This window comes from Haemorhous mexicanus, chromosome 2, assembly GCF_027477595.1.
Source record: "Haemorhous mexicanus isolate bHaeMex1 chromosome 2, bHaeMex1.pri, whole genome shotgun sequence".
Classification (NCBI taxonomy): Eukaryota; Metazoa; Chordata; class Aves; order Passeriformes; family Fringillidae; genus Haemorhous; species Haemorhous mexicanus.
Window position 1 is genome coordinate 109191392 of NC_082342.1, and position 26220 is coordinate 109217611.

Consider the following 26220-nt stretch of genomic DNA (forward strand, 5'->3'; position numbering starts at 1 on the left):
TCTTTGAGATTTTAAGTTACTAAAGGAGTTTTGGAGTGTGTAATATTTTTCCAGAGAGAAATGCTGGCATCTCTGGCATCTTCCCAGGGGAAAAAACAGTCATAATTACAATGAAAGAATACAAATTTTTACTAGGATGTAAGTGAAGACTTGGTTGCTAGAACTGACTTAGTGGATAATAGAAACATAAAATCTTAGTAACAGTTTTAACTGTTTCATATGGAGGAATTAAGTGGTCCCAAAACCAAGAAGTGCTGTCAAAAAAATATAACTAATGTTAGTGATCCATGAAATCAACAGTTTTAATTCAAATGAGCAACAGGGAATTGCTCTTGTTAGAGTTGTTTTTCCTTTTAAAAGAATGTCTAATAATTAGAATTAGAGATTTGTCTGCCCAACTGTGATTGCCTCTTTCTTCTCTATTCCCTGGGCTTCTTACCTAGAAAAATGGAAAGGTTGAAAATTTGTTAACAGTTCTATTGGGTTTCTGTTCTTGAAAATGCTATACTCTGTGTGTGTATTCCTTTTAGTGTTGTTTCCTCTTCAAAAGTGATTAACCAACAGACTTGACTGATCTACTTGATAAACAGAAATTTTGTGATTTGAAACTCACATGCAGTTCATTATTTTCAAAAGTGTTACTCAAGGACATGAAAAAGTTGTTAATTTTGCTAGCTACTAAATTCTTGACAAGACTGCCATTTCTCTAGGAGAACTTCTTAGAGAGTTGCACTGTGTCAATTTAATAGTTTGTGTTTTGCCTGTGTCTACAGGAAGTTCAGACCTGCAGTAATTACTTTGTTCAGAATATTGCAATGCTCAAAGGAAGAGTTAGTTGTCAGCATTTTGTGTTTAGGTGATTTGGCCAATTAAAAATCAGCTGGTAGCCTCAGAATCCTTCACCTCTGTAACTGCATTTCTGTAGCTCCCTTAGTAACAGCTGAATAGCTTGGAGATTGTACTTGGAATGTGTGCAAGAAAGGTGCCTTGCTGTTTCTCAGGAAGGAGGATGATAGCCATGGAGGATCTCCCAAGACAATCCTTGTAACATGCAGCTTTTTCCATCTCCATTGAGTGGTTGAGAAGGGGCTGAACACACAAATTCTGCTTCTTCTGAGTCAGCAAAGGTGTCTCTTGCAGGCATTTGATGTTCCACGTGTCCTCAACAGCTCTCATGCTCTGAGGAGGTGTCAGCCTTGCTCCACACATGCAGGCTGACCACACAAATCATCCTGTTTATTATGTGGCAAGGCCTTGGTATCCAACTTTCCCTTGATGTCAGAGTTGACTCTGTGGTATGCCTGACTGAAAAGGTCAAGCACTCTTGGTTAGGTTGAAGGGGTTTAAAATAGGCAGCAAACTTGTACTTCATTTAGGTAAAAGACAGAAACAATTTCTGAAGCTATTTTATTTTTATTGGCAAAGATTGCTAGTCTTGTAGACTTAAGCTCAAATTCAGAGCTCTTATTCACAACAAGTTAGATTTACAGAACAGTCTGGCTTCCTTCAGGCACCTAAATTAACTACCCAGATCTTAAGAACTCTGTGCCACTTGATAGGCACAGAAGGTCTTGCCACTGTTTGCAAGTGCCTGTGCTGCTTTTTGCGCTGTAGTACATTCCAGATGAAGATTTCTTTTATGGTCTGTAATAGCATCATGCAGCTGAGAGTTTATTAATAGTCCACAATTGTCAGTCTGAAAACCTGTTATAGTCTTATATCTGAAGTGTGTTCAGTTTGACCTTGCTGTACAGTCAAAATTTTATCACCTTCCCGAGCTTTGTTTTCTTGGGAAAGCTTAAACTGTGCTCGAGGGTAAAGTCAGGTCTCTTTCAAGACTTGTGATCTGCTTAGGTTTTCGTATACAGCACTTGATCAGAGCTGTACATTAGTCATTGCAAGCTGAAGTTATCTTACAGGATTTTTTAAATGGTACTGGAGGCACAGTCAAGTGGTTTTCTTTCATAAAAATCAAAAATCCTTTGTAAGATACAAAAGAGTACAAGATACTTGAGTCCAGCTTGGTAAAAAAAGCAAATGTGGAAAGTGTTTACTGATCTGTGAAGCTAAGTTGGGCTTTTTTACTTAGTATTTTCATCATGATATGCATCCAAATTTCCATTGTTTTTCCCACCACGTTGCAAGAAGGCACATTTTCCCATTCCAAAGGATACATAGACATCATATCTATGGACCAAACCCTGTTGCATTCTCGTTGTGTGTGTCTTCCTACACTGATCAGATTTATTGTATTGTGTTGAATATGTGTCTCTATAGGGAGAGTGGTTGTAGAAAAAAGATCTTGGCTGCATGTTTAACAGAATCTACAATAATACATGTTTATAAGATGAATGTGTTCTGTCACCTTGCTAGTCTGAGTAGATGAAATTGAACTCTGCTAGGAAAGCTTGGCTCACATCAAAGTGCTGAAAAGTTCTTTGTTTTGTCTGTGCTCAAAGCAAGTAATTTTAAATTATATTAGACACTGAAGAGCTGGAGCAAATAATGCAACTTAAAAATTGCAGAGAACCCCTTAAATATCATATTAATTTGCTGTGGGATCAAGTTGAAAACCACCTTTTGTTTTGGGGCATTGTAGGAGGTCTACTGAGTTTTGAGAGATGGAAGCTCATTGTTCCTAAAAATGAGAACCTCCTGGGCATACTCCTGCATTCCCTCCCTTTGTCTTGAAGCTTCTGAGGAAATGCAGTGGCAAGATGAGGATTGTCTCAGTTTGTAAAACTAAATAAAGCCTGCAATCTAATCAGTTATATAATTTATAATAAATCTGATCTTCCTAAGTCTTGGAGACCTGACTTCATCCTTAAGATCTAGCTTTTAAACTGGAAGAACTGTATGGTACAGCAATTCTCTTACTGCATTTCAAATAAGGTTTTTTGTTAATACATAAGTACTGCTCCTTATCTCAAAGAAAAGTTACATCTTATTTGTGTGTTGTCAAAAATAAGCAGGCATTATGAAAGTAGAATTCTTTAACCATGGGGCTTCTCTAGCTTTTTCTACAGAATATTATTTACTTCAAATGATTGAAGTTGATGATTGCTGTCCTAGACAGTGTCATGATGTTCTGAAAGAGGTGTGTTCTGCCGCCTGACAGAGGGATGTGCTCGTTGGTGCTCTGCAGATTGCTTGGCCTTGGGCATTTCTTGGGAAGGCTGTCTGATTTTAGGGAGTCATTCCTGGGTCCTGATGAGGCTTGTCATTAGGAGTACTTCCCAGTTCTGCTCCCTGCTTTGAGGTGCAGTGTCTATGTGTTAGCTGCTTCTTGTAAGGACACCCACCAGCACCAAATATATTGGCTTTTTAAATTGTCTTTTAAAAAAAAATATTGTTAGAGAATCGTTCAGTTGTCCTTAATATAGTGTGTAGCAGCTGCACAGACAAATTCTCCCGACAGAAACCAGGATGGATGCTCTCCTTGTGGCACACAGAATTTACTGCAGGTTTTGACTTTTTTGTTGTTTTGCTCACATTAGGGAGTGAAGTGAAAGGACAGTGATGAAAATTAAGATTAAAGTCGTGATGAAACTTCATGACGATACAATAACTAGCCCTAGAGCGTGTGAACTTTGCTGTTTGTGGTCTGCCTGGGTGTTCTGAGATGCTCTAGACCTGCTCAGAGCCTGAGAATCGTTAAAGCGCGTTGGAATTAATAAAAGAGAGTGAAAATATGAATGAATAAAAGAGACAACGCTAATATGGATGAATAAAAGAAGCAATACCGATGTGAGCGAACAAACGAAGGGCCCGGCCGGGCGGCCCCGGCCCCGCGGGCCCCGCTGCAGTGCGCGCCGCCGGCCGCGGGGTGGCAGCACCGGCTGCCGATTCCCGCCCTCCCGCGCGGGGTCCCTGGGGAAAGGTGCGGGCGGAGCCGCCGCGGCCCCCGAGCACCTGCGGCTGGAATGCGGCATCCCGGGCACGGGTCCCGGGAACAGCCCCCGGGAACGGCCCCCGGGAGCAACCCCCGGGCACAGGCCCCCGCACGACTGCCCGGCGGCCGCGGCGCCCCTGTGCCCGCGGGAGAAGGAAGGGCACAAGCCATCCGCAGAAATGCTGCTTTTAAAATACTGCGTGTGGTGAAAATCTCTGACTGTTTTTTCAGGTTCTTGGGTGACCCGCTTTGCTTGCTAGTTAGTAATGGTGTTAATAATTGTATTAAATAATTCAGGAACACCTCCCCGAACTTAGTTGTATTAATTAGTTGGTCTCCCTGCACGTTTGTAACATTGCGGTGCTTTGTCCTGCATCCAGCCGTGTCCTTTTGGTGAGGTGATAAAGCTTACCTGCAGTGCAGGTAATTTCATGATAGCCCTGAAGACTTTTTCCTATCAGAGTAAGTCAAAGTTGCTTTGATTTTTATTTTTCTTGATGTCATGAGGGGAAAAAAAAAAAAGAGTTCAAAGTTCACTGATTAATCTCATCCTATTAATTTAAAAATTACGAAAACCAAATTTTTTTTTTTTTTCCACTGCCCAATTAGATAGCCCCTGTTTTGTGTACCAGGTAAAATAATGTGACCAGTGTGACCTGGTCTGAGAGGATACCAGTTAGGTGCTGAAATGGATTAACTGAACCAACTAAAAGGAGATAATAAAACAGTTCTCAATTTCACAAGATAATTAAGGTAGGCATGTTCTTTCAAAGCCTGATTTGTAGTCCGTTTTATTTCATTGTGGCTGTTTGCACACCAAAACTTATATGTGTGCTTGGTTCAGCACAACATTTTTTTGTTGTTTTTTCCTGCCAAAAACATCTAGGAAAGTTCAGAGATAGGTGTGATTTAAATTCTCACAATAATTTTTTTTTCCTGTTAATATAAAATGACCAATGCTTGGTCACTGTTTTTGACTCAGTGTTGGAGAACTGCAGTTGTCTGAAGACCAGAATTTGTCTCCTTTTATCTTTTAGTGAGCTACTTTGCTCCATATTTGCATTTTGGGAAACAACCACAGATTTCTAGCTGAACTGTAATGGTATCTGTATCAGAAAGTTGGAATGATGTTTTTTCATTCCACTTCTGAACTCAGAGTAAACTGAGATTTTTTGTTTTCACCATTACTCTCTTAGATCCAACCAACTGCATACTTCATTTTTTGCAAAATCTGAATACTGAACTCCAGTTCCCTTTCTAAACCTTTTATCTTCTACCTATGTGCTGCATATATATTACCAACCCTTCTATTAAAAAAAAAAAACCAAAAAAACCCAGAAAAAACCCCTACAGTCTTTTTTGGGGGATTCCATGTGTATTAAAGTATAAAATATGCTGTTAGCAGTGTATTTTGCTTTTGCTTTTTTTCTTTAAATGAATAGTGGAGAACTGTATTAAAAGTTTAAAAACCTCCTGGAGGTGAATTGTTACCTTTCTGCATTGACATTTTTTTCTTTTAGCAAAATGGAGAAGATTGAATAAATTTTTGTGAAACCCATATTCTATCAAGAACCAAATAAACTTATTTGGCAATGGAGTTTTTCTTTGTGCTTGAATTTGCTTTAAGACTATGACATAAAAATTCAGGATTGTGTTACTAAAGTCAGACATATAAAATATTTTCTATAAAGACAATCTATATCTGCCTGTATAGCACAGGTGTTATAATTGCAATAATATTTGTGTAGTTTAACTGAATATCGTTCCTAACCATTGTCTTTAAATGTCACGGTACAGTTATAATAAGGTGAAGCTTCACTTTCTATTTGTAATCTTTCTTAAATTTCTTATAGGAATTATTAAATTTTTTAAGCTGAAGTTTATAGAGGATATGGTTTAATACATGGTGATCTGTTACTTGGCTTAAGGTCGGTTAAAAATATTTTTTAAAGTGCTTTTCTGATCTTTTTGTTTTACTACTAAAGTGAGCCATAGTTTTCTGGAGGTTTTCTCCTGCGTGCTCCTTGGATTAAGTTTTTTTCTGAACATGTGTTTTTTCCTAAAGTTAACAAAAAACCCCTGTAAATGAGATGCATGGACTTTTAAAATGTTGCACATGACAAAGGATGACAGAACTTGAGGATTTTATTAAGTTTACTTTGGCAGTCTTATTCCTAGAACAGTGAACTTCGTGCTTGCTTGCTTATTTACTTATTTGTGGTTGAATCAGTATTTCTGGGATCTCTTTTGTGTATTTATTTGTTTAAAATCTTGAGTTCTGGCAATCAAAAATAAAGCACTTTGTCTCCTGCGCTGCGGTTTTAAATGCTGCTGCTGAATTTTAACCACTGCATTAGATTGAAACCTCCATGCTGTTAACCACTGAGCCAAAATGAAATCGACCACTGCATTGAAATCAGAGTTGGCAGTTGTGTACGGACTTGAAGGAGTTGGTAATAGCAGTGCACCCGCGTTTCTTTAATGGGGTTTTTATTCCCTGTTTTTGGTATTAATGGTGCCATTTTGATTTAAAGACTGTTTCTTAATCACGATGCACATTTTTATTGAAATATTTTCAATGTCACTTAAGAAGGAAGTAACAATAAAGCTATCCTTTAGGAGTGGTTTCCTCAGAAACAAAATGTTCTCTTGCATACTCCCATGATAATGCAGCATGCTTGTTTTATTTATAAAGCAATCTTGCGTAAGAAGATAAGTAAGATGATTTCTTCATGTCTCGTGAACCTTTATTCGTGGTTAAAAATTGTAGAATGTATTTATGTTTTATAGAGGAAGTTTTGCTAAGGAGAGATTTTCAGCTTCTGGATTTACATTTTGTAACTTTCTTTTGAATCTGCTTCACCAAGCATATGAAAAATAAGCCTGCTTGCATGGTTGACCTCTTAGTCTTTTGAAATTTTTGTTTCTTTATTAATAGGACTGGATCCCTCCCAGTTCAGAGTCCATCACCATTACCATAAAGATGAGAATGATGCCTTGGTTGGTGGCCCAGCTCAGCTCACTGATGAGGAGAAATATAGAGATTGTGAAAGATTCAAGTTTTGCTGCCTCAAATGCGGAACAGAAAATATTTATGACAATGTCTTTGATGGTTCGGTTAGTTGGTTTTTTTGTTGTTTCTTTTCTGTTCATTGGTGGGAGAGAAGACTGCTTGTAGAGAGAACAGCTTTTCAAACAGGATTCAAATGATGTAGGAGAAGATACCATATTGTTTCAGTCCTGCTATTTATAGTTTTGGAGCAGATAATTGCTGATAGGATAGTGCTGAAATATTTTTCCCATTTTTGCATTTCAGCTGCGTCGTCTCGCAGAACGTGTGAGATTATCTGGCTTCATTAATCTGTTTGCCCACAGTCGTGAATGATTGTTGCTGTTACTTTTTAAAGGAATCCTTATCTTAACACCTTAGTAACTTCTAGTTCTCTATTGAATAAAACTTTTGTGTAGCAGTGGCAGTTTCTTACCCTAAATCATATTAATTGGAACAAAGTGCTTTTTAAACTTTTGTTTATCTTGCTGCATCCCACCTCCCTTCTTGAGAGTAAGGTTTTTTCTATCTTATCTTTCCTTCTGTCTCTGTGAATTGAATAAAAAGTCATAGGGGTACATTCTTGTTGAGAAGTTCTGCCAAAAATGTATCTCTGACCTTGGATCACAACTTGAAGTGGGGCCAAGTATTTAACTCCACAGCATGTTATGTATGTATTAGTCATCGGCAAATTAGCGAGCTTCAGAGTAGTGAAAACCTTGAAACTGAAAGCAAATAAATCTTTTATCTAAATTAAAAGTAATTATTTCAAGTTAATTTGGACAAACAGCAGATGTTTTGCATTTTTTGAATCAAAATAAAGCGGTCTTTGGAAGCATGTAAGAGGAAAAGACACACAAATCGAGTGATACTTTGTGAATCCTTGACTTTTTTTCCTCGCAGCTGTAAATAAGACAGTTAATTGCATGTAGACTTGACAAGTTGCAGATGGGCTAACTGGAGAGGAGTGGATGTCAAACTCCTTAAAAAAATATATCCCCACCGCCAAACCACAGAAAAAATCCTGAAACCAAGCCAAAAATCTCCTCTATTTCACCTGGAATTAATTAGTGTTGTGAGTGGGGGCTTAGCCAAGATGGCTCATGACAGCTGAGTCTTACCTTGCAAGAAAGTTTTCTGAAAGCTCTATGGCTGTCCAGCCTATCAGACTGGTGTTACATTAGTGAGAATTGCACAAACTTAATTTTAGCTGCTCACACAACACTTCCAGGTCCTGAAATTTTAATGTCAGGTGCTCAGACGGCTTTAAAAATAAGGAAATGAGATGGAGCAAAATTGTTCTGGTGCAAAGCTGTTCTTTGAACTTGGAGAATGTAAAAGATGATAATGTGATTTTTCTTTATGCAATTTGTCTCTACAGCCCTGTTGGTAATTTAATAATTAGTATCTATAAGGTTGATTTCAAAGTTCTGATCAGTGGACTGAGGCTGAAGTTTGTCTCTGATCAAAAAAATCAAAAAAACAAACTACTGTTTTTTTTTGGGTGGAGATGGGGGAGCATGATTTGTCCACAGATGATGATTTTTTTTTTCAACATCTCTTTTTGAATTATTAACTTAGTGATTCTCTAAAAAAGCTTTCCTTAAGAACAGAATGAAGATATCTCTGCCCTACAGTTTTCCCGTATGGGTGTGACCAACCATGATGGGAAGAAAGAAGGCCCAGATATTATGGGCCCTTTAGGACTGTTACTTTTAAAAATACATGTATTATGTCTAAACTCCTGTGGTAACTTCTGCTTCCATCCTCTGTCATAATGATGCTGTTTTTACACTTCTGTTTTCAGGGGCGGTTTATTGAACACAGCTTGCAAAGGTGCAGCAAGACAGAATGTGAGGAGCCTCCTTTCAGCTATGTGGTTCAAATGAACAACAAGTTACTGCTGGATATCAGACGCTACCTCAGAAAATACTACAGTGTAAGTATGCAGAAAATACTCTGTTGTAGGAAATGAGTTTTTCAAGTAGTACTGAGTTTTTTTGTGTCATGTTACCCTTTTTTTGTATGGTGTGAGGTAGTAGCATGCAGCATCAACCCCAAACTGTCTGAAAATAAAACAATCAGCGGATTTAAAAATTTAATTTAGAATGTTTGTTTTCTCAGTTCAACCTCAAGATAGTTAGATATATTTACATTTCCATTACTGTTTGTGTCATTATTATTAAAGATGTAGTAGCTCTCTATTTTCCAGATCTTTTGCCAGTGTGCATTATCTCAATGCTTTTAGAAAAATCTGTGAAGCCTATCAATTATGTAGATATCAGTTTCTCATGTAATTGAAATATGATTCTCTTTCTTCAACTCAAATTGATATATATATCGTCTTATATTGTGAAAAGGAAACTGGAATGTAGCTCTATAAAAATTCTGAAGGACTGTAGGAAGGGAAGTACTATGAATCTTTCTTAATAACAATTGGGAAAAAGATGAGGAGAAAAGGTAGGTAGTTAATTAAATTGATATAATTCTCTTTTTTTGAGGGGTAGTGCAAGAAATCCAAAGTCCCAGTGGTAGTGGTTGGCTTTGTATGGTGTTGAGGGGAAAAAAGGTGTAGTATTTAAAATTCCTAATTTCTCACTGTCCATTAGGACAAAGTCCACCATGCTTTTTAACTTATATCAATGTGGTTTGTATTTCTAATATTCTAGAAGCATCATATTTTGTGAATTGGCATCTAACTATTTTGGTCAAATTTCCATGGAGTATCTTATGCTACTGCCTGCCTGCTTGTTTTTATTGTCCAACATTGCCTGCTTACAGAGCTGCAGGATGGACATAAATGTTGAAGACATTCATAACCTTTGTGTGCTCATAACTTTTGATACACCCAATAAAGTAAATAGTTCTTGAAAATTTGGCCTGTACCAGATCTCAATGATGTACCTAACTTGTTCTGTGTTTTCTTAAGTATTACAGAATTCTTTTGCAAATAGCAGCTACATTGCTAAGAATTATTTCTATGGTTTAATGCTAAGTTTAAGTGTATTGAAGTGTATGTTTTGTGTTATCTTTTTTCTGTACTAGTTCTTAATGCAATTATAGGTGAGTGTTTTCTAAACACTCTTCTGAAAGCATTATAATTTCTGAAAGTAAAAATACTTCTTTAGAAGATCTTTGCATCAAAAGAAGCACAAAGCTTTCTAAGCCTATTAAAATTTAAGCATTATTTCCCAAGGTAGAGATAGATGTATCCTTTCCATTGAAGTTAAAGATGACTTGGACAGGTGAAGTCCTCAAAATGTGAGATCTCATGTTACTTTATTGCAAAGTCCAACTGTCTGCAAAATTATCATTATATTAAAGTGTTATTAAATAATGGGTCTAAGTCATATATTTACATTGACTCTTTTTGTATGAAAGTTGGTTTTTAGATTTAATGTACATGCATAATGATAATAGATAGCGCCACATGCTAAATAATTTCAGGCATTTGAAGTGTTTGAAAACGTGTGTAGAAGATATGCAATAGTAAACTTGTATGAAAAAGGATGCTTTAAGGGCAGGAGAAATTCTTACTGCTGATAAGAACAGAAAGTGATGTAATGTTTTGTGCTGTTCTGTTTTAGGTGGTTGTTTTGTCTTATTTTAAGACCAAGCTACCAAACAAAGAACCAAACTGTAATGTTTGAATATTGAACATAGCAATTTGCTTACGTAAATCTATTATGTATCTTGCTTCATGGTATATTGGGTAATTAAGGTAATTAAAAAGAAAATTTTTTGTCCATGTAAGTAAAAGGCTCCCATTTTTTTTAGTAGTGAGATTTTGCTTTTAAACTGGTTAGCTATAATAAGGTTTAAAACTAGTTTTTGACTGTGGAATACATTCAGACTCTGGAAATGTGAGATTAATTTCCAGATGATACATTTATTTTCTTTTTACAAAAAGGCTTTTTCATGGAGTTGGGCAAGTAAACTTTTTGTCTTGATAGCTCCTAGAAAATCAGATGCTGAGACTTTTAGTTTATTCCTTTAATCCAGTACTTGTAGTGGCTGTATAACAGCTGGAGTTGAAATTCATCAAATGGGTGTTTGCCCTAATATATATAATCCTATAAGCTTTAAAGACACACCCAGAAGTATTATGGTAAAGAACTGTCTGAACAAAACATTTAGTGAAACTTTCAGCCTCTCATTAAACAATCTCCTATTGTAGTAATTGCATCTGAAAGGCACAGAAATACTGATTTGTAAGGATCAAATATATTGTCACTCCATTTTAAATTTTTTGATATTATTTTGTTTATGTATTTGTCAAATGGCACATAATAGAAAAACAAAGGGCAAAAAATGTGGGTTTTAACCTGTAAATAATGAGCTACCTTTTATGAAGATCAGAGCCTTTCAGCCTGATCCACAGCTCACTGAGATGAATAAGTGTATTTTTTTTTCAGTGAGCTTTGAATCAGACTTTTTTTTAAAGTGTTTAACTGTTGAAGATATTGCTTGTTTTTTCCTTTAGACTATTGAAATGCTTTTATATGTGGCTGTATAAATTTAGGGGCAGGGAGCAGTGCCATAAAATCTAAAAGTAGAAAATCTACTTGCCCTTTTTGGCACGTGAAACTGTGTTAAATAAAAAAATACAACCATGATATACAACATTCCTTTAAAAAGATGCAAATGTAAGTGCATAAATAGAATTCTGTGAGCCTGCTGCAATCCCATTGTTTTTGTAAATTACTTGCTTTTATATGAAAATATCTGCTTCTGCAATAGTTTTTTGCCATGAAACATTGAAATGTTTTATATTTGACTTCTAAAACATATCTACCATTGCTCCAGTATTTACAGATTCTTAATGGTATTAACAATATAAATTTTGATAATCTTACTCTTAAATGTAAATATATTTTTAAATGACATAGATTTTATTTCTTCTCAGAAATGCATTTATTCTATGAGAGATTGATCCTGTTGTGTGCTTTTTTTTTTTTTTAATTCTGCTTCAGAAGAGCAAATAGATGAAAAGAGAGAGAAACGCTAGCTAATCTAAATTGGGAAATGAAGAGGGCTTTTTTAAGCATGAAAATTTCATCATCTTGTCAGCTGGCAGAATGCCTGCTGTGTGGATTCACAAAGGCTAAGAATTACACTTTCATGAAATTTTCCTCACTAACTGCCCTGGTTAATTTGAAAGATAACCCACTGTTCTAATTCATTCCTCAATTGGGCGGTGCAGGTTTTATCTTTGATCTGACAAAGCATTTGTGTTAATCGTTTTGGCCCTCTACTAGACACTCTTGGGATTGTGCTTTTACAATAAATGTGTCTGTGATAGCTCTTTAGTCTATTATACTTACAATAGATCCATAGAACTGGTAATTAATTCTGTACTGCTTTGGAAATGGGGAAGAATAGGTGTAGCTCTGTCAAGTGCTGCTGGGAAGTTTGTTTAGCTAGTTCATTTTTGAAGTGTTACCCTCAGCCATCAATGAAACATCCATGCTAGGGGAATGGGTAAAAGCTGAAATATGCAAGCATAAATGGAAAAACTGACCAACTCTTTTGCTTAAGCAGGGTGTAATTTCATTTATAGTAAGTGAATCTAATTATTACGTTGGAACCTGTTTTGTGTTTCCCACTGGAATATTCAAATGCTCATTTTGAACACTTAGTAAACAAAAGCCAACTCTTAGATCCCCTTTTAAAAAGCCCTATAGAAGTCAGTATTCATGACAATAAAATGAATCCTGTATCTTATCTAGCTGTTAAGGTGTTAGTTTTGCCAGCTAAAAAGAATTGAATAAAAGCCCCCAATATCTTCTGATTTGAACAGTAGCAAAATTCTTACAGAACTGGTTGGACTTGGAAACTGATGTCCTTGAAGCAGCAGCTGTTTAATTTTTAAATTTTTTTTAATAACATGTATACACCTGTTAGTATTGTTAGTAGTGTCTTTATAGGCTAAAATTTACTTTTCTTGCTGTATGTTGTCTGATAAATAATGTGTGGCATCCGTAGAACTCTATATGTTTTTCAAAAACACATAAAATGATGTGAAGTTAAAAGGGTTTTTTTAAAAATACTGAAAAAATCTTGGTCCAGCCTGTATTGCACTGTTTTTGTTTCACAGTCTTTTTCTACTGGAGCACCGAAACCCACAGGCAAAAGTGAGTTTGAAGGCTATTGAACACTGCTAAATAACTTTATACTGTTCAGCTGTGAAAATTCAGTGTTCAATAGCCCTCAAAATTTCTCATTTCTTACCTGTGGTGGGGTGTTCTACTGCTTGCACATTAGGTCGCAGTAGAAAAGCATCTTCAAGATCTTTGAATTACTTTTTATATATATATTGCTGTCCTGACTTTTGTATATATGTTCAAGGGATTTGCATTAGTATTTTGTGCACTTAAAAAGGTAAAATATTTATAAATAAGATAACATTAGAAGAGGCCATGGCATTCACACAGGTTTTGGGATTCCATGGCAGATTTGCTTAGGAAAGATGACAGGGCTCGTTTTGAACCTGAAATTTCTCACACCTCAGTGAGGTGTATTGCCAGGAGCCCACAGGTGTACACCACATGAACAAGTGAAAATGTGATTGTAGATGATGGTGATGACTTCTGTAATCATGTTCTCACAAGAGTCATGCATTGAAAGGGTTTTTGTTTGGTGGGTGGATAGGGGTAAGAAATCTCTTTGGTGTCAGGGAAGGGTGTCTCATAGTGGTAATAGTACAATATTTTATTTATTGCTGTGCTAATAGTACTAGAATTATATGGGCATGTGATGAGGAGTAGTTTGGGCCAGAATTGTGACACCAGCTGATGTAGTAGGCAGAATCAGATAGCTAGACTCTACCTTCAGATTAACTCCAGTGATTATTTTCAGTCCTTTCTGTATGTATGGAAATAGGTTTCTGAGTCTTTTCCAAGTTTGAACTCCTATCACTGTCATTTTGGTTTATACATACGGAAACAGAGATGTTTATTTTTAGTGCTGAAAGCTTCCAAGTCAAGGCAGAATTGAGAGCGATTGGAATGAGAGATAAAATATTAATGTGATTCTGTTCACACTTAACTGGGAACCTGAGAGAGACAATGTAGGTTGGCACCAGATTATCAGGAATTTCTTCCTCCCCTCCACAGCAGTATTTTGTGATCCTCTCCTTGACTGAGGATGACAAATGAGTTGTGTTTGGAATCAAGTTTTGGTTAACCAGGAGAAAGTTAGAAATACCTTGGTTATTGAACTGGGCAGTCAGTATTCTGCCATGTGAAAGTGAAAGACATCTGTCATAATTAATGCTTATTGAATAATAAAAGATAACCCTTTTGGTCATGGTGTGTAGTGCGTTTTGGGGATGAGTAAGCAGTTATTTGTCACAGACTCATTGAGTCTGTTAACTGGAATCGATTCACTATTACTGCAACTTCTCCATGATCTGCCCTGTGAAGGAATTGTTTGGTTCAGACTTCCAGCATCAATACAATTTTTAGTGAAGTGTTTCAAAGTAATGATCGATGTGTCTTTACAAAAGGTTTAACTCTCCTCACTGGATTTTACCAGCCACGATGGACATGCATCCATCTCACTGGTGCTTGAGAGAGGCTGAGTATGACTCTATGCACTCCCAATTTTAGCCACTGAGAATGAGTTAACATAAGCAAAGAAGCAGCATCTGTAGTCCCTAGTCTGGTACCTTGCCAGAGAAGGCTTAATGACACTAGATATCTCTGTCAGCTCTTTGTAGAAAAGGCTCCCCAGGCTGGCCACTGCATGGATCAGGTTCTAAGAAATGTGGATTGCTTCAAGAGAGTAAAACTAACTTTGTAATTTCCTCTGTAGGTAGAATGCAGGAATGTAAGGACTTATTATCACAATAATTTGTCTGCTTAGGCTTATAAATGGCAGTATTGTGAACACGGTGTTACAGGAAGTGTGCCCGGAGGTAAATATGGTCGTGGTTATGATTGCCACCAAGTGTGTAATGTTTACCTAGGTGATTGAATCACTCATCTAATAACAAGATGTTGCTGTCTTCAGAGGATTACAGAAAGCACAGTCTTTGAAGGTACTCTGTTGGAACTGATCTGTTGCCCCGGTCAAAGCAATGATGAATTTCAGCAACGCTTGGAGAGCAGGTTTGTGCTGCAGTAGAGGGATGCAGTTGTTGCTCAGAGTATCTGATCTGGCTTTAAACTGGCTGCAAAGTGTGTAGCTTTGGTGTACCACTAGCAGCATTTGTTATGAGATTCTGTAGCCAAGAATTTAAAATCTTGGCCAGATCTGTGCATCCTGTGGAGAAATCTGCCACAATGGCATTACTGGTGGTGCTTGAGAGTGAGTGAGCAAATGTGTCCTCCTTTGGATACCTTGGATTGACAGAAGTGCTACAGATACTATATGGATTTGGAGGATTTTCTGCTCTTGAGTCTATTTTAATAACAAATAATGAATCACAAGATGGTTTATAAAAAAATCACTGGTCTTGAACAGATTGTTGTTCATCTTCTTTTTACAGGAGTTTTAGAGAGCAGTTTTAAATTATTTTAGGTTTTTATGTTCAATTTAAAGTTTGATGGAAAATTATCCCACTAGTCTATAATTAGAGACATTACAAGAAAGAAAAGTCCAGGTAATCTAAATAAGGAATAAAGTAAGTCTTAAAACCACAAGTTCTCATGGAATTCTGATGTAGTTAATACCGTATAGTATAGTAATGTGGACCAACCAATTCTGAAAAAAACAAACCAGGTTGAGTCTCTATTAGTCTATAGAACTTTTAATAGAGGCAGCTTGCCAGGAGATTACACAAGTGCACAAGTTCTTTTGGGCTTGAATGCTTAATGCTGTTGATGTTTGTGTAACCAGGAATTCTTACAGTGCCTAAACACACCTTGCATCCATCAGGACAAACAGAGTTAAAATCTGGATTTCTCTGGACCTTGTTCCTTCCTTAAGAATAAGTTTGCTTGATGATGTTCATGACCTAAAAGTGACGTACTTATTAGAAATGTTTTCTTAGAAGTCACTGTTGATATGGAGATCCACGGTCCAATGCTGATTTTAGAAAGTGAAAATTACTTGCTATAAGCCCTTTTTAAAACACCGAAAACCTAAAGTGGCACCCTCTGTGGTAATTCAAAATTGAATGGGCATATTAAAGGAAAAAATATGGATTGCTTTGTAATAACTGAAGTAGCTCTATGTTACCTATCCTAAAGTTTCTCAGTCTTTATCATGATTTTTTCCTTCAGCTTCAAAAGTAAGCTTAAAATAACTTTTACAGTATTTGGGAAACTAAAATGTTTTTCATTAATTGCCTTCTTTTTATAAACAGTTTTGTTTGATGCTGTCTTTCATCGTCCACATTCCTAAAGATAATTGAATAAGAAAATCATGGGTTTGGGAGGCAATGGAGGGCATAGATGAAAAACTTCATCTATATTTGCCCTAAAATGCTTTTCCTTTTGGCATATTGGGAATGGCTTTTGCAGGTGTTTATTTTTCTCCTGCTCTTGGATGTTAAAAGAATTATTTTCATTTTTTCTGGTTTCAAGCAGTTACCGTTGCCACAAATAATTATAGCAATGTTCAGTCACTCTTCTATTTCTTGATAAGGCGCTCTTTGAAAAATTAAATAAGGTGTTCCTCAACAGAAGTTATTTCAGTATTCAAAATCTTGTCATAAGGAAGCTTTTTGGTTAAAAGATAATTTTAAAAACTTTCATTTAACTTCATCTAAGCAGCTGTTTAGGTCTTGTTGATGTTCAGTATTTGGTACAGCGAGGGAAAAATGTGTGAGTACGTCAATATTTCAGAATTGAACTCATCAAGTGGGGAGTACTTTAGACTTTTCAACTTGGTTCCTGGGATTAAGTTTATATATGTGGAAAAACCTCTGAGCAGTGAATCTGGGCAACACCATTTAGCTAGCTCTTCTGCCTTCATGTGCTCATTCATGTGCTGTGGGAGTGGGAAAGTGACCCCTGAGCTGGGTGAGACTTCGGGGAATTACCAATTTTTCATTTATGGTGGCCAAGAGAAGCAGTACCAGCTATAATGCAACAAATTCTCTATAAGATATCCTGTATCCTAGGAAACACCATGGTCAGTTTTAGCAGCCTGTGCTGTGTTAGAGGTGACATTTGTTCCTCTTCCTGAATTGTGGAACCTATAGTTCTACAGGTTTGTTTGAAAGGAATAGTTTTAAGAGCCAATAAAGTTTTGGATCATCTGAGATTAAAAAGAGATGTTACTTCATCTTAATTGAGACTGTTCCCATCTGCAGGTAGAAATGGCAAATACTATTACATCAGACATGGTTTCATAGAAGGGTTTTGGGTTTACTTCAATGTCTTGTTCAGAAGCCAAGTCAAGATGCACAGGGTTTATTTTCTGCAAAATATGTTTCCTGCAGTGGATATGTACAAGTGGAGTATTTTTTTAATTGCCCAGGTATTAAGGAAATAACTGCTTTTTATGCCTGCTTTGGTAGATAGGTTCTGCACTCAAACCACACTTATTCCAGTATGTGTAGTCAGACAGTAAAACTGTGCTGCAAAACAGTTGTTGGCCCATATGTAGCATGTGTTGTGTTGGTCTCTGTGAAGAATCCTGGAAGCTAATGAGTCAGGTTGGCTAGATTGTGCTTCAGATTACATTTCATCATATGGCATCTACTGATGGGCTTTACTTCTACATTTTACTGATCATTAGTTAATCTGTTACTTTCATTCAGTCAAACATGGGGGTTTTGCACTGTCTGTTTCTTTTGTAAGTTGAGCCTGCTGAAGGGGCAGTTCTGCCTATGCTTTAGTCCTGTGCATTCTGTGATGGCACTCTGTTTTAAAAGCCTTATTACTACAGATGAACCTCCCCTCTCTATTTCCATGCCATGCTTAATATTATTGTGTCTTCAGTCTGCCTGCAGCTGCAGTATCTATAACACAAGACAAAAAGAAAAAGGGTCTGTAGGCATGCTGAAAGTCTTAGAGCAGCTTAATGACAGTCTTGTTCACTTTCCTCTGTATGAAGACTTTCAGCTATCCAACTATCTCCAGTCTAGGGGTGTGTTGGGTTTTGAATCCATAAATGTACCAGAGAAACGTTTCTGAAGTCTTCTAAAGGTGGGCCAAATTTCTACATGAAAATTAAGGCTCTGCAGAATTTGACAAGTAGATGTTTTCCTTTTTTCCTGGGCAAAGTCATTAGCTTTGTTAGTGGCATCTGCAAGAGCCTTCACAAATCCATGACTATCAGAAAAGGTCTCCAGAAAGGAATGTTAATGCAGTGGCTGAACTGATTGCGTCTAAAAATAAGAATGTCAGTTTCAGAATTGGAGCAGATACTTGAATGCCTTGTGTATGTACTTTCCACCTCCTATGGAACAGTACAAACCAAATGTTGATGTTTGAAGATTGGTTTGTTTTTTATGCTGGACCAGAAAACAGCTCTTCTTTGTCTCGTCCTTTCCCTTTCTGTATTGGTGTCTCCTGGTCAAATGTGGACAATAAAGATACTATGAACTCCCAAATGGATTTATTTAATTAATACACCCACTCTACAGCAATATCATCCCAAATATAGATTTAGCTGGCATTTTTCTTGTATTCTTTTTTAATTTATCATTTGTAACCACCTGTCTTAGAAGATTATATACATGCACATGTTGGAGAATATTTTTGTAATAATAAGCTATCCTTTCCTAATGAAAATTTGGTCAACTTAACAATATTATTCCTTTTATCCTCATTTGATGGAAGTTCCTGTATTAGTACCTTCATTTTGGATTATGTGTATTTATAATGTCTTTCTTAAGATGTTTTGCATTAGCAAGACTTAATTTCTGCACTCTGACTTGAATGTGAAGTATTTAACATTGTGCATATTTGATAGTTGGTATGTTTTAATTGTTTAAATTTTTAGAATTTACTGCATTTAGAGGAATTATCTGAAAGGACAGAACAGGAGGTGGAGTCAAGTGGAGGTGTATCCTCATCAACTCTGCAGTCAGCCCCCGTTCCTTTGAGTGCAAGGCAACCCAGCTGTGAGGATTGCTGGCCACACTCACTCTCATCAGAGAGAGAAAGAGGTGGGGGGTGGGGAGAGAGAGAAAATTAGCAAGACAAAATTCCTTTCTATCAATCCTGTCTTTACACAAATTCAGACTTCTGAGTTCCCATACGTGAGTGTGTAACTTAATTTCCAAATTACATGATGAAAGCACATCTGTCCCAAAATTAATACCTCTTGAGAATATCATAATTGTATATACTGAAAATAATTAGTATCTGTAATTTGCAAGTCATAAATGTCTAATTTTTAGCGAAGTTGTTTGTTTCCATTTAAGATAAATTCTCAATTTAATATCCAAAGCAACATTTGACTATACTACAAAGGGGCCAGAGTTGTTTAAAAACAGAGAACCCCCTGGCCCCCCAATATACAGAGGCACAGAATGGCATCTGCTGGGTTCTGTTGCAGAATAAGACATTAGATTTCTGCAGTAAGTTTGTAATTGCTGTAATAATTTTACTGGATAATATATTTTTTTCATACTGGGCCATTTAATGCTGGATGATCTTACAATAGAGCTAGCAGATACCAAGCTCCCTGTTACTGACCACCTATCAAGCACAAAGATTGAATGTAGAATTTGAATTTGGTAGAAATTCTCTTTATGTGTACCTACCTGTGCATCCATCTATCTGGTTATGAATAATGTCCTTGAGATTAGTACAACTATTTAGAAATATTAGATAGTATTCCAGTAGTTCATGCAGTGTTGATGATGCTCTCTCACACCATTTTTTAGTATTTGCATGTGGTTTTTATGCTTTCTGGAAGGAAGCAATTAATCAAATCCCCCCTCCCTCCTACTGCTTTTTGTGTTTCTTTTTCTTTCTGTGATAAGAGATCACCATTTGTACTGAGTTGTTCCTTTAATGGGGCATCTTTTGGGGATCACCTTGTTAGGATTTTGGTGGGGTTTTTTTAACCCCATCAGTTAAGTAGCAGAAATAAACTGAACTGTGATATGATCCTTGAGAGTTTTGTGTATGATTACACATAAAGTGGTTTTATGATCTAACATCCTTTCTCTCTCACCCAAGTAAAAGGTACTGAAATACCTTGTAGAGAATTCATAATTTAATTTAAATTCTGTATATTCTGGTTTGTCTTTGGAGGCTTCCCAACAAGAGTGAGTCAGACACAGTAAGACTTAGAAAATAAGGCTGTATTATCTGCTAAGAAATGGTCAGGGATTTCTCCCGAGTCGTATTTTCAGTGTTTGTCCTGTGTCCGTTTCTGAAGGGCTTCATGAGGCTCATGGCAATGTGCCACCCAGCAGTCAAATGTCATTCAGAAAAAGGCTGGTGTGGCAAATACCTGTTTGAGGAGCATCTGAGACTGTAGTGAAAATAAGGAAAATTATCTAGGGAGTGATTGCAAACTTTCATAATGAAAAGTACATTTAGTTTCTGTATAAATTAAACTGGGTCTTTCCAGACAGAGAGATCTGGGTAAGAGAAGCCAACATCATAACCAAGGCTTAGTCTCCCATATTGATGGGGTCAGTGTGATTACTGGCCATTTTTGCTTTTTTAGAGACAAAAGGCATCTAGACAGATCTCTTTCCTTCCCATTCTTTTTACTCTAATTTTAATTGTAGGTAACTCTTTAGCTGCAAGGTTTCCAGCCTTCTCCTTGTGGTGAGTCACTGAACTATCTGTTACAGATGAAATGTGACACAGACTTAGGAGTCTGTTAAAAACTATGTTTCAATAGGAAAGACTTTCAGAGGCAGCACAACATCCTTAAAATAAGTTAGTGAAAGAAAATGTAGGCTCATGGAATCATTGAAAGGCTTGGGTTGGAAGGGACCCTGAAGATCATCCAGTTCCAGCCCCCTGCCATGGACAGGGGTGTCACCCCCTAGATAAGGTTGCTCAGGGCCCCATCCAGCCTGGCCTTGAACCCCGTCAGGGATGTACCTCTCCCACTGTCTTGGTAATTTCTTCACATTAATTCTAGCAGACTTCATTAGTTGTTAGTAGGACACTCCAGCAATGCCTGAATAGGCACTACCAAAGAAGTTTTGCTTTTTATGTCTCTTGAGTGTTTTGGAACTCTTAGGAAAGATTCCCTTTTGATTATAAAAGTTGTTTAAAAAAATCTAAGTGTTGTATATTTAATGAGTACATCTAATTTGACTTTTTGGACAAAATTCATTTTCTTCACAAGAAATCTGTAAAATGTCTTGCTGGATGAGGTTGTCTGACCTTATGAGCTACCAGCACACACACAGAGGTAAACAAATTCCTTCATTCCCTGTTCTGTTCTGTATTGTTGCTTTCCATAGTGACTGCTCAGTTGAGATACCTTTCTGTTATTCTCAAACATGTAAGCATATCAAATAGAAGTATTTAATTATTGTGGTAATGCTTTAAAAACCATAAATTTAAAGACTTTTCCTGAACAGGAGAGTTCTTTCAGCTGCTTAGAAAGTTACTGGAAAGTCATTAAATAGGAGAAATGTGTTAACTTTTATAGGATGTCTATCTACTGAAGAATTCTTTGTTGCATTGCCTAAAGGAAGATGTATGCCTAATGTTGTTTCTTCTTAGTTCTGATTTTAACCCAACATCTTTTTTTAGAGCAAAGCTGTATTAAAACTGTCAGATCTTGAAATTCTGCTACTTCTTTAGAGAACCTTGGGGCCAGCCTCAGCTATGTTATTGCTTTTACATTTTTCACAAGAGAAAGACAAGAATATGCTTTCATTGAACTTCACATGTTGTTTGGCCAATTTTCTGTAATCCAGTAAGTACAAATTGTACCCTGGTTATCCATCTATGTCTGTCAAGCAAATTTTAATGGATGAGTGAGTGAGTCAAATTCTATGCATGGAAATATACAAATATGCAAAATATGGGTCTAATTACAAGGCTGCTGAATTTACACAAGGTCAGGTAAACAAGGCACTCTGTAATGATTATTAATTGTTAATAATGCCTTTGGCAAAACAGATTTCTGCTTTGAACACCTAACAGCTTTTCATTTTTAGTTATATGAAACAGCCAGATTGGTCAACTGTTGAAAAAGATAAAAGACCTCACCTCTGTAATTGCTTGTTAATTTTATCTGAGTAATGGGAAGGATACTGTTCTGAAAAATAAAAGTATGTTCTACAGTTATATGTGAAAGTTCCACAGTGGAAATCAAAGAAATGCATTATCATTCATTCCTTAAATAAAAGAATAAATTAATTTACAGATAACTTGTTTCCTCATAAGGTAGTCCTAGAAGCTGTTTCTGTCTCATCCTATGTTGATAAAGAGCCGTTTCTGTGAGTCATCATTATCCTTCAAAGTAGTTGGAGTTTTTTTAAGGTGTTCAGTCTATCCTGTCTGAATTCTATTGCCCTTTCCTTTACCCTCATCCATGTACCTTTTAAACTTACCTCTCTTTTGGTCAATTGTAAATAGTGTGGCTGTAAGACAGAATAATTTGCAGAAAACAAGAGAAAAAAGGCTGAAATGGCAAACATGAGATTCTATTATTAAATTAAATTAAACCATGCAAATAAAAGTTCATATTCTTCATATAATATAATACTGGCTTTTAAGGTTGAATGAGCAGTTAATTTGAACAGGAATGGTGAGGGTGGTTGCAGGTTGCAGAAGAACATACCTATAACAGATTTCATAGTTTTGCCTGACATTTCCCGCCAGTGTTGCAAGTACAGTTCTCTCTTGTTGCAAACTGTGCAGCAGCCAGAGCTTTCTTTCAGCAGTAGTCCTTACTTTCTGTAGCATTGCCACAATCCTAAATGAACATATTTTGAAGATGAGACAAGTTTGAAGATCATGAGAAAGAAAGTATTCAGATTTAGTTTAGATACTGAGAAAATGCTTTATTTTTTAATATTTGTTAGGTCATTGAAGGCCAGTGACATACTGGCTGAATACTAAACTATGGGGTTTATTTATTGAAGGGATTTGCTCTGTGTAGTATTGATCTCTAACATTATCTAAATGCTTAATGATTGAAGGAACTTCCTCCAAGACAACTTTTCCAGTAAAACTTTTGATAAGAGATGCAACTGCCTAGTTAGCAGATGACTTTTCTGATAAGACTGAAATGTTTTCATCTATATGACTTCGTGAGTCTCTGCAGATACAGCTTCTGTCTGGTACTTTGTGTCAAGGAGTTTCAAAGGCTATTTGAGAGTTGAAAATATTTCTGGTTTTCACTGCTGTGGTTTTGTCATCTTTTCAGCTTCACTGAAATTCTATTTTGAATTGCAAAGAAAGGTAAACAAAACAACAAGTTTATCATCTGTATGCTGTATTGTCCACATTTGTAGGCTTTCTTTTGTCAGCTTCTGTTTTCATGGACTGTCTTTTGCACTCCTTTTTTTCCTCTTTTGCTGGGATAGTGTTGGGTAAATATCACCAAGCACTGATGTTCTCTTAGGTGAGCCATGGTTTTCATGGGTACACAAAGGCCATAACTGTTTATCAAAATCCTTTTCATCTTCTGTTTTCTCAATATTCAAGTATAGAATTGCTTGTAGATCGTTTTTAGTGCTGCACGTTATCAGACATAGGGCAGCTACTGCATTAAACATTTTTCAGTTTCTGATGTTAATCTTCTATTATTCTGTTAATCCTGAGAATTTGTAATAAAAACCTTTCCATTAGTCAAAATTTGTCCTTTTTTGTGATACTCTTTGTGCCATGCTTGTTTTTCCTCTCAAGCTGCTCTTCCTTATTTTCAAATGTTAGCAGAAAGTAATGTTGTATTACTGTGTCTGTTATGTTTATAACCACGGAAAAATTTACTCTATCATACTTTTTTTATTTATAGAGCTGGTTTTGTTGCTCTTCTTTACACTGGTTTCTTCTGTCTGGTTTGAGTAACGTGCCCAGAATTGTAGACACCATTTCAAGCAAGGCCTCTCTGCTGCCTTTATACAGATAAATGATTTCTTTTAGTCCTTTGTTCAGTTTTTTTTCCTCTCTGCTTTTTTCTTTTCATTCACTTTTCCTTTTGATTAATGTATTATTTTAGCATAATTTTTGCCTTTCAGCATCAGTCTCTTACTGTGAGCTAACATTTATCATTCTCACATCTCTTCTCCATCCTCCCCTCCCCAATATGGCCAGTATTATCTGTGCTGGTTTTTTATATTTATGCTCTTCTATGACTTTCTATTTGTCTGTTGCATTTCTGAATCTTTTCTATTTTCAACTCCCGCAAGAAGTTACTCCAATTTGTATGTAACTGTCACCTAAACAGTTTCTGCTGTTGATTGTTTTGGCTCTGAACAGAAAGCCTGGGTGGTAAACAGCCTTATAAGCTTAACAGAGGCTAAACTTTTCCATCTTTCAACATGAGGAACTCTCAATTCTGACATGAATTATTTGTCTTTTCTTCTACGTCAGTGTTAGAGTTAGTCTGGATTCTTGCTGGCAAATTGAGTCTGTTTGGGTCAAGCTGACCTCCCCCAGAAGTTTTGTCATTTTGGATTTCTGCAGGGATCTCATTCTTTCTTTTCTAACATTTCTCTTATACCATGCTGCTTATACCAGTACATAGATTCTGCTTAGATAAGTTTTATTACTTTCTGTGAATACTTTAAATTATCACCCTTTTCCACTGTTTAAAAAGTACTTATGAATATCTGGAGGTTTTTTGATAATTTTGATAATGAGAAATATTCCTTAATTTAAAAGTGTGGTACTTATTTTTGCTGTGGTACAAGTGAAAAAAAAAAGTGTAAATACATAATTTGATCACTTGGACCAAGTTTGAGGCAATTTGTGCTACTGATTGAATTTTGGAGTCGCAGCTTTTTCATTTGCTACTTTCAGTCAAGTAAAGGTATAAGGTACATTTTTACTGATATATTTTTATTTTATTTTTTCCCCTTCAACTTTTATGCATATTGGGAAGTTCAGTCTGTTTTGCAAACACGTACTAATGCTATAATATGTTTTCCCATATCTCCCTTCTCAAATTTTTACTGTTATTGATTGAAGATTCAATTGAGAAATGTGTTTAGAACCCTGCTTTCTGTGGTAATCATAGAAGTCAGTGGGAAGACAAGAAAATTGTATTGAAAGAAATTGTGTGCGTGTGTGTTTTGTGTTTCAGCATAGATTATCTCTGCCAAAATAATAGCTGTCATTTTGTTCTTGTTATATTAGTGGCCTGTAGCTTACTACTACCCCTTTTGCCTTGCTTTTGTCCATTCGTCTATTTGTGAGTAGAAAAAGAATTTTGTGAAGGGCCATAATTTGGGGGCTTTATTATGCTAATAAAATCAATATTTTTGTTATCTATTTAAATTAAATATTCCAAGATGGTGACCCCACTCTACCATGGTATCAAAGCTGCAGACCTTAACATTCAGTGACTTTGAAACTTGAGTTCTGTTTAGAATTTCACGTCATGCCTGTCGCAGGAGAAAAAGATGGAAAATGTATACTCTGAGCCTATAGGACTTCCTGCAGTGCTTATTAATCCTTTATGGATCATTTGAAATGTTTCTAGTTTATTTAAGCTTTGCTGCTTGTATCAGATTGTTCCTGCAAAAAAAAAAAAAAAAAAAAAAAAGGGAAAAGCGATCATGCTTTGAATTTTTAAAAATGATCTCACTTTCAAGCAAAAGCACTTTTATGCTCCATTAGAGTTGGATTTGCCAAACTCTTACATCGCATTAACGCAAGCTTTACTGGATAGATAAACGTGTTGTTCAGGGACTGACTAGAACTTTACCAAACTGCATATTAAGATTTTGTCACCTTGGAATTTTTATCTTGAATATTTTCATCATGCAAATAGAGGGATCAGACAAAATTATTTCATTAAGAAACTGTGCGGCACAGTTTTTGTGTATTAACAGGGGATAGAAAACAGGTAAATCAAATTTGATACGTGGCTATTAGACTAGAGTCTTGTTAAACTCCTAAGTGTGCCATCTTTTGCAAAGAACCAGTTAATATGCACATAATTGAGGCTTTGCTTTTTGTTTTTTGCTGCTGTGATAGAGTTGTAGAAGGTTGTGGAAAAAAATTCTGGATCCACAGGCAGGAGATGAAACCTCTGGGTTGAATTATCTTGGTGGCAAATGAAGGACTAGTCTCCACGTGAAGTGCAGTAGCAGATGGGTGAGCTTGGCATTGAAATCACTGCACTGGGATAGAGAGGCCATCAGAGCCCTTCAGGAGTGGTGTGAAGGGGAAGATATCCATGTCTTTTTTTCTGGGATTATCTCAATATATATTTTCTTTGCTTA

General features: G+C 36.4%; 1 protein-coding gene across 1 annotated transcript in view; it reads left to right on the forward strand.

Annotated features, from left to right (window-relative positions):
• POLA1 (DNA polymerase alpha 1, catalytic subunit) overlaps nucleotides 1-26220 on the forward strand; it is a 185238-nt gene that overhangs the window by 76390 nt on the left and 82628 nt on the right. Inside the window, 2 exon segments of the mRNA XM_059839928.1 lie at nucleotides 6831-7009; nucleotides 8749-8880. Coding sequence (XP_059695911.1) covers nucleotides 6831-7009; nucleotides 8749-8880 — 311 coding nt within the window.